At 36.6% G+C, this 8,773-nt stretch overlaps 1 protein-coding gene across 1 annotated transcript; it reads left to right on the top strand.

Moving 5' to 3' along the window:
- Nucleotides 1–2,060: 2,060 nt before the first annotated feature.
- On the top strand, nt 2,061–2,765 carry LOC129025173 (uncharacterized protein CXorf51A). Its single transcript, XM_054472789.1, has 2 exons — nt 2,061–2,281; nt 2,470–2,765. Exons 1-2 carry the CDS (start codon nt 2,150–2,152, stop codon nt 2,662–2,664), a joined length of 327 nt encoding a protein of 108 aa, XP_054328764.1. The 5' UTR covers nt 2,061–2,149; the 3' UTR covers nt 2,665–2,765.
- The last annotated feature ends 6,008 nt before the right edge of the window (nt 2,766–8,773 follow it).

Here is an 8,773-nt window from a genome sequence, read left to right as displayed (position 1 = left end):
AATCAAAGGAGCAACTATAACAAAATACCAAAAACTAAACAATTGGAAATTAAATTATGCATTTCTAAATAATTCATAATAATTCATGGGTGAAGAAGTAGTCTCAAGGGAAATAAAAAATACGTGAACTAAATAAAAATGAAAATATACATGTTAAAACATGTGGAATACAGCTAACGTTGTACTGAGAGAGAAATTTATACCATTAAATGCTTACATTAGAAACAAGGAAATGTCTGAGATTGGAGACCCAATTTCTTACCTAAAGAATATAGAAAAGGAAGACAAAAATAAACCCAAAGCAAACAGAAGGAAGTAAATCATAAAGATAAAAACAAAAATCAATGAAATTAAAAGCAGGAATAAAATAGGAAAATCAATTAAACCAAAAGCTATTTCTTTAAAACCGTCAACAAAATTGATGAAACTTAAGCACAACTGACAGCTTAAAAAAAAGAAGACAACAAATAAACAATATCAGGGATGAAACAGGAAATAGCATTACAGATTTTGCAGGCATTAAATGGCTAAGAAAATATTATGAACAACTGTATGCTCATAAATTCAAAAATATAGAAAAAATTGATCAATTCGTTAGAAAAACACAAACTACCAAAAATAAATTTAATAAAATTATATAGGTGATATAATTAGTCCTACAACTAACAAAGAGAATGAATTTGTAATTTAATAAGTCTCTTGTCTGTCACCATGTGAGACGTGCCTTTCAACTTGCGCCATAATTGTGAGGCACCCAGTCACGTGGAACTGTAAGCTTATTAAACAGCTTTATTTTCTAAATTTCCCAGTCTTGGGTATGTCTTCATGAGCAGCATGAAAATGAACTAATACAGTAAATTGGTACCAGAGACACCCTGATTTTTCAGTTCCAACCTTTAGAGCTGTGATAAATAAATGTTTATTGTTTAAGCTGCCCAGTCCATAGGATTATTTTATAGCAGCCTGAAATGACTAAGACAATTATATATGTCTATTACCTAGAAATTCTGTTCCTGAACATACACCTTAAAGAAATACAGGCAGAATTCCACAAAGGGTCATGAGCTACTAACGAGGCTCATAGCAGCATCATTAGTAGCAGTAAGGAACAGCATCAACATAGGTTACACTCAAAGGGGGAAGAAAATGAACAAGCACGATGCAACATTAAAAGCAATGAACAAGAGATGCATATAGCAGCTTAAGTAAAATGTTACACTTTCACACATGCACATATTTAACAAAGCCATATGTTTAACAAGAGTAAAAACATAGGAAAGCAAATCATTCAAACACATCAGGTGTGTCACATGTAGGTGTCTTTTGGTGGGAAAGAAATTAGTAAGAGAAACTAGGAAGGTAGAAAGAAAAATCCAATAAAATAGAGAAATAACCTTTCAAAAATCAATAATGAGAATGTGGTCAGAGTCCAAGAATAGGATAAAAGTAAAGATAAAAGCAATCGTCATAAATAGACAGTTAATTCTAATCCCTTTCTATCAATTGCAGGGCTAGCAGAAATTAATGAAAATAAGCTGCCTTTAATGCCAAATGTGATAGGTAGAAAGATGTTTATTTGTGGGAACTGTCTTTTGTTTGTAGAATTACTCACCTCTCCACTGACATTGAAAGATAGCCATATTATTTTTAGAGGGATTTTAGGTAAAATATCAAAAATAACAGCTAATGACTTAGGGAGGGAGACTTCGGAATAAACCAATGAATAGGTGTGGCCTTGGGGAATAGATTAAAGGAAACTGTCTGCTATGTGGGCCACCACAACTGAACATGGGTATATGAGGAAGGGTGGTAGTTCATGTTGGGAAGGCATAGAAGAGGCTGTTACAGAAAAGCCTCTTTTCTACCACCAGGCTATCCTTGCCTTTATATCACCCCCCCCCACCCAAAACAGAGGTGGCAGGAGTGGTACATTCTGATGACTAAGACTCCCCAGGTACCTCCCCACCCCTCTCTCACATAGAGGTGACAAGAGTAGTGCTTTGTGATGTCTTAGTGTCCCTTAGCTCTCATTGGCTGGGAGAGTGCCTTGCTGACCAATCAAAGTTGAAGGGCGTGGCCCCTCATTGTGCTGGGAGGGGTATACATAGGATGATCAGGAGCTCTGAGCAGACCACTGGGACACTTCAGTATGGCAAAGGTGACCAGTGAACCACAGAAGCCTAATGAAGATATGGACAAACAGACCCCATCAACCTCAAGTACCAAAGGGAGGAAGAAGGGGAAGACTCCTTGTCAACGAAGATCCAGAAGTGGCGTTAAGGTGAGACGATCCTGACCAAGCCCCTTCTCTTTGCCCCACTGATTCTGCCACCCCGACTCGTACCCTTTCCTTGCCTCACTCAAACCCCCTCCTCAACTTACACCCTTCTCATGAAGCCTATTCCTATGCATTTCCCACCTTCTTTCCCAAAACCAACGCCCTCTGGCCTGACTGTGATCTCCCTATAGGGCCTAAAGACCACCATGAAGGCGAAAAGACCCCTTCGAGGGAGTTCGAGCCAAAAAGCCTGTGAAACTAACACCCCTGCAGGAAAACCTAAGAAAGCTAGAGGACCAACACTGCGTCGTCGTTATCGCCGGCTGAAAGAAGAAATGAAGAAAGAAGAGGTCGACAAAGACCAAAGCGAGACCTCAGCTCTGTGATGTCTCTAGAGGTCTGCCACTGAAAAGTCATCAATCATACAGTCAGTGAATTCTACACCAACAGGTTAAAACCATGAAAATAAAATCAACCTGAATCGAAAGGATATATCTCTGTGACTTCTCTGATGGTGGGGAAGGAAGGAGTGACGGGAAGAGAAAGGTGTGTGTGATAAGGCAGGGAGGTGGCTTCTGTGGGGTTTGAGGCCAGACCAACAGGTCCACAACTGGAAACTGGGGGATAACGACTGGCTCAGGACTAAGCACTGAAGATAAATTTCCTGAACACTTTAATACACAAAGAGTAAAGGGGTTGGTGTTTCTACCTGTGTGTGTTTTGGTGGGGAAAGAGGGATGTGACTTCAGTGTATTGATTGTCAGAACCTGTATGGGGTGAGGTGTGTGGGTGGCAGTACTATCCCCAAAAACAGACAAGAAATAACCTGCAGGCCATCTACCTCATAATGGTAGGTGTGAGGTACACCCCACCCTATGATATAAGCAACTAAATGCCCTTCAAAGGGCCAAATATCTCTAAAAGTTACCAGCAGCACCTTAAATAATGGTTACTAGACGCCACAAATCCAACACTGACTAGCCCGCCTTCTTAAAAAGCTTAGGGCGGAGCAGGGCAATGGGAGTGGTCTACCTCTGGTGCAGGCAGTGAATGAGAGCATTGTCTACGGAGAATTTTAAAACAAGATAGCTCTCTCTCTCCATCTTTTATTTTTATTTTTCCAAAGTTGTTTTTATCCCTAAAGAGAATATCACTTTTCAACAGCTTTACTGAAGTATAATTGACATATGACAAACTGCACATGCTTAAAAGGTATACAGTTTGATGAGTTTTGTCACATCTGCACTTGTTAAACCATCACAACTATAAGAGTGAACATACCCATTACCCCCTAAAATTTTCTCATGCCCTTTGGCAATTCTTTCCTGTTCCTACCTCCACCATCATTCTCAAAAAAAAAAACCACTGATTTGCTTTCTGTCACTATCTGTTTCTATTTTCTGGAGGTTTATAAGAATGGAATCATAAGATATGTACTCTTTTTTTTTTTTTCTAGTCCAGCTTCTTAGAACAACTATCTTTCCTTCCCAAAAATATGCTGTTTTGTTGGTCTAGTTTTTAAAAGATTGCTGTGGTCAATATGTTTTAATCATGTGTCTGTGGGAGTGGTCTTAAAACAGCACAATTTCTCATTATATTTTAATGAATACTTGTTGCATTCTACAAGGAAATTAATGCGGATAATTTCCTGTTATACCATTGGCCTCAGATATCACCTGATTCAGTTGTTGCTGTTTCTTTCTAAAGCAAGCTCCTAAGGATGTGATATTTCTTGCAGTGCACTTTGGGCCATAATCCATGGTCCTGTTTGACACACATACATCAGCATTTAGACAATATTTCTAAAACAATAATAGTACAGTGATTGATTTTAAAATAAAGGAATAAATAATCTCAGTTTTTCATGTGCTGTCATTCCATGTGACCACTTGTTTGGATGATGCCTAAGTTAATAAAGTATGAATGGCAAGGTATAAATGTTTGAGAAGTTCAAATCTTTACTTCATTTAAACAAAAAATACTTTGTAAATTTGAACTATATCTTTAAAAGTAAAATTTATTCTTCTTTAATTGTTTAATAGTTATTTTAGAACTACAGACCAATTCAAGGAAATCAAATGTTACATATTTGGATAATTTATTAATTGACTAATTTGTTCCTTTTGCATAATTTTTGGTTTTCTTAAAATACCATTTTATATTTTACTTTTACTAACACATATAAACATATATATAATGCTCACTAGAAACACCATATTTCTTTATTAATCCTTATTATTTCTTGTTTTAATTTATGGTTATTACTCAAAATGTGTTCTACTGAGGAGGGGGCATTAAAAAGCATTCCCCATTTGGTTTTAAATACACTAATTAGGTCAAAGGTAGAAGACTTTTTTCTTCAAATACTTCACACTTTGGTCCTAGTGTCTGGCATCTTTTGGTTTTGTTTTAAACAGCTTTATTCAGATATAACTGACTATAATATACAATTAATTAGAGTTGGCACATATACACCTGTGAAACCATCACCATAATTCAAATAAGAACATTACCCATCACTGCATCAGGTGTTTTCTTTTCTTTTTTTTTTTTTTTTGCCACCTTGTGTTTTTTCCTCCCACTTCTTCCCAATTCCCAGTCACTCATCTGCCTTCTGCCTCTACAGGTTAGTTTACAATTCTAGAGTTGCATATTAATGGGATCAGATTATATACTTAATTTTATCTAGCTTCTTCCATTCAGCATAATTTTGAGTGTCATCAATGTTGTTGCATACATCAGTATTATATTCTTTTTTGTAATTTTTTATTATTTTGTCGAGTATCAGCACTAAAACGATACCCCAGAGTAGCTTGAATTTTATTTTTTCACGATAATCGTAGATTTACAGGCAACTGTGAGAAATAGAGAGATGCCTTATACCGTTCACCCAGATTCTCCTGATGGTAATGTCTACTATAAACATAGTACAACAATAGCTTATCTGGACTGGGGAAACCAGGGCTTTGTGAGTCAGGAAAATATTATTTCCCTCATGCTTATTTAAATAGTGTAGCCATGAATTATGCAGCCAAAATGGACTGTAATAACACATAAGAGAAAAAAATACCATTTAGAGAAACCAACAAAGTGGACCTGTGTTCATACTAAAATTAAAAGCATGATTTAACTGTAGAAAAATTGCTGAGATTTAGGAGGCAACAAGGCTAGTGGTTGGTGGGTAGGAGGAAGAAAATACTACACACACACACACACACACACACACACAAAAAAAAAAAAAAAAAAAAACAGTAAATATAGAAAATACTATGTATGTATAGTATATATTATATATATAGAAATATATGTAGTATAGAGTATATATGGTATATATATGAAAATATATACTATATATAGAAAATACTATACATGTGTGTGTGCATATATATATATGTGATCAACTATTTAAAAAAAAGACAACAAGGTACTTTTAAGAAAGCTCTTGCTCAAACAGGAAAGATTTTGTCCTGTCAACCCTGTCCAAAATGTTTAAGAGAAGGAAAAAGTAATTATAAAATAAAAATGTATTTATATGAACCTGGAAACCTGTGCTTTGTGGTCAAGTTAATTAAAACTTGACCCTGCAAACATCAAAAAAGGAAAGAAAATGGGCAGCAGGTAAAATACACATTTCAATGAAGGGGATACAAAAATAGAAAATTGGCACATAAAAAGATGTGCAGCAATAACAGCCATCAGGGAAATACAGATGTAAACACCAATGTGATCATGTGCATTATAATAATCCATAAATACATTAAAAATTAACACAATGATAACAACAAATGCTGTTGAGAATGCAGAGAAATTGTAGCACTCTTAGATTGCTGGTGGGCTTGTCAAATGGTACTCCCAACAGGAAGGGTGTATGACAGTTTCTTACAAAACTTAACATGCCATCACCATGTGACCCAGCGGTATTGCTCTTGAGCACTTATTCCAAAAAAAAAGAAAACGTAACTTCATAGAAAAACCTATACAGGAATGACTATACCAGTTTTATTGTATTAATAGTAATCTAAAGTTGGAAACAACTAAAGTATTCTCCAATAAATGAATATTTAAACAAACTGTGGTACATCTATAGCACAGAATATTACTTGCCAATAAAATAAATAAACAAAAACAACTATGATGCACAGCAACTTGATAGATGAGCCTATTCAGTGAGTTTTTTTTCTTCTAATTTTGGTTACTGTATTTTTCACTTCTATAATTTTCATTTGTTTTTTATAACATCTTTTTTGTGAAGTTCTTTAGAATTAGTAGTTGCTCATTGAAGTGTTTTTGTGATGGCTGATTTAAAGTTGTTGTCAGTTAGCCTCAACATATGATTCATGTTATGTTGTCCTCTGTTGATTTTGTGCATGTTCAATTATTGGATGGGCCCTACCAACACCACTCTGACCAAATTTGAATGCTGATTCCCACTGTCTTATTAAAGACACATGGAGGAAAGGCTCAACTCTCTGCTCAGCCTTGCTGATATCGTCTCAGTGAAAGTGGGTCACTAACACATACCACCACCTTTCCTCCAAATAGGAGTGTAAGTTCAGCTCCCTGATGTGTCCTTCCGTCCCCAAGGAGACAACTAAAGGGCCGACTCTCACTGCTTTGTTGCAAATCAGTTCCACTCTCAGGTAAGTGAATATTTAAACAAACTGTGGTACGTCTATACCACAGAATATTACTTACCAATAATTTTTGGTTGTGGAAGCTAAACGCCCTAGTGAATACAGCTGGCACCAAGGGAGGGGATGGAAGAAAGTGGAGTGCTAATAAACCCCATCTTTTAACACCCCATTCTGCCTCACTGATATCAGGCAGGTATAGCAGTTCAGCTCCCCAGTGGGTTTCACTAACACCAGGGATGATTAGAAAGTGAACAAGTCAACTGTTTTGTTCAGTCTCATTGATGTGTGGTGGGAGTTAGAAGCTCAGCTCTCCGCTAGTCCCCACTAACAAAAATGAGTGGTGGCGAAGTATAATGGTGAATAATTACACTGCCTTGCACAGCTTCATGAAGTCTAATTGCTACCATATGAGTTTAGAAGCTCATCTAGCCTCTGAGTACTACTGCTATCACATACACAACTCTGTTGTTGGGAGAATTGTAGTAGAATCCACTTCTACCAGCCAGGAGATGCAAGATCTACTGCCCCTGAGTTTCAGGAACACTACCAAGACAAAAAAAAAAAAAAATCACATCTTGATTTGGGATGTATATTGAGCCATTCTTGCATTGCTATGAAGAAATACCTGAGGGTGGGTAATTTATCTTAAACAGAGGTTTGATTGGTTCATGATTCTGCAGGCTCTACAGGAAGCATGGTGCTGACATCTGTTTGGCTTCTGGGGAGGCCTCAGGAAGCTTTTACTAATGCTAAAAGGTGAAGCAGGAGCAGGCACATCACATGGTGAAAGCAGGAGCAAGAGAGGAGGTGGGAGGTGCTCCATACTTTTAAACTATGGGATCTCATGCAAACTCACTCACTATCAAGAAGATAGCATCAAACCATGAGGAATCTGGCCCCATGACTCACACGCTCCTACTTGGCCCCGCCTCCAACACGTGGGATTACATCCCAACATGACATTTGGGTGGAACAAATATCCAGACTATACTGGTGGGGTCCAGGGCTGGGTGCAAGATTAGCTGCCTTCTTGGGCTCACTGAAATTGTGTGTCTGGAAGAGAAGCTTTTTCTCTGGTGTTTGGTGGGAATAGGATGGGTGTTGCAAAATGTTTTCTGCTATGTTGTGCCATCCTTTTTCTGGTCTTCTGGTTGAGGAAAATAGGTTTTTCCTCAGGATTTTTCTTTTAGCCTGTGCCTGTTGCTGGTACCAGATTGGAGACTGCTGTAGTACTCTTAAGATATATGAAAGCTAATTAGAAAACTCATGGAAATAAGTGCCATGTAGTTCCTGAAGTCCCAAAGTCCCCTTTGTATTCTGCCACATTCTTCTTTCTACATTTCAAAATCTTCCTATGCTTGTATGTTATGTACAGATATGTTTACCTTATTATCTTCTGGCCAGAACCTACTTCTCCTTCCTATTCACTGCTAAATAGAATTCCACTGTAGGGATTTATCAGAATTTTTAAAAATCCAATCACTAATTGACAAACTTCCGTTTTTTTCCTAAGCTTTGGAAATTATAATAAAAATAAAAGAAACATTCTTGTACAGATTTTTGTGTATATTTACATTATTATTTCTCTTCCTCATCCAGTAGTGAGTTATGTAATTCACAGCAAGTATATATTTAACTTTATAAGAAATGTTAAACTTTTTTCCTGAGTAGATGTAGCATTTCACAATTCCATCAACCATGTTGCTCCACATCTTCATCAGCATTTGGTAGAGTCAGTGATTTTTTTGTTTGTTAGATTTTTATTTTTCTTCATTGGTTTCTTTTTAAGCATTCTAAAATATTACTGAACATGATTTTTATATTTTCAATTTTTGTAAATTTTTGCTTTATGGCTGATATT

Source organism: Pongo pygmaeus, chromosome X (assembly GCF_028885625.2).
Source record: "Pongo pygmaeus isolate AG05252 chromosome X, NHGRI_mPonPyg2-v2.0_pri, whole genome shotgun sequence".
Classification (NCBI taxonomy): domain Eukaryota; kingdom Metazoa; phylum Chordata; class Mammalia; order Primates; family Hominidae; genus Pongo; species Pongo pygmaeus.
This window is presented reverse-complemented; position numbering and strand designations above follow the sequence as displayed.

Excerpts from the sequence above, each read along its gene's own strand:
- LOC129025173 (XM_054472789.1), top strand. The coding sequence starts at position 2,150 with ATGGCAAAGGTGACCAGTGAACCACAGAAGCCTAATGAAGATATGGAC. Across the intron at positions 2,282-2,469 it reads GATCCAGAAGTGGCGTTAAG|GGCCTAAAGACCACCATGAA; the intron begins GTGAGACGATCC and ends ATCTCCCTATAG.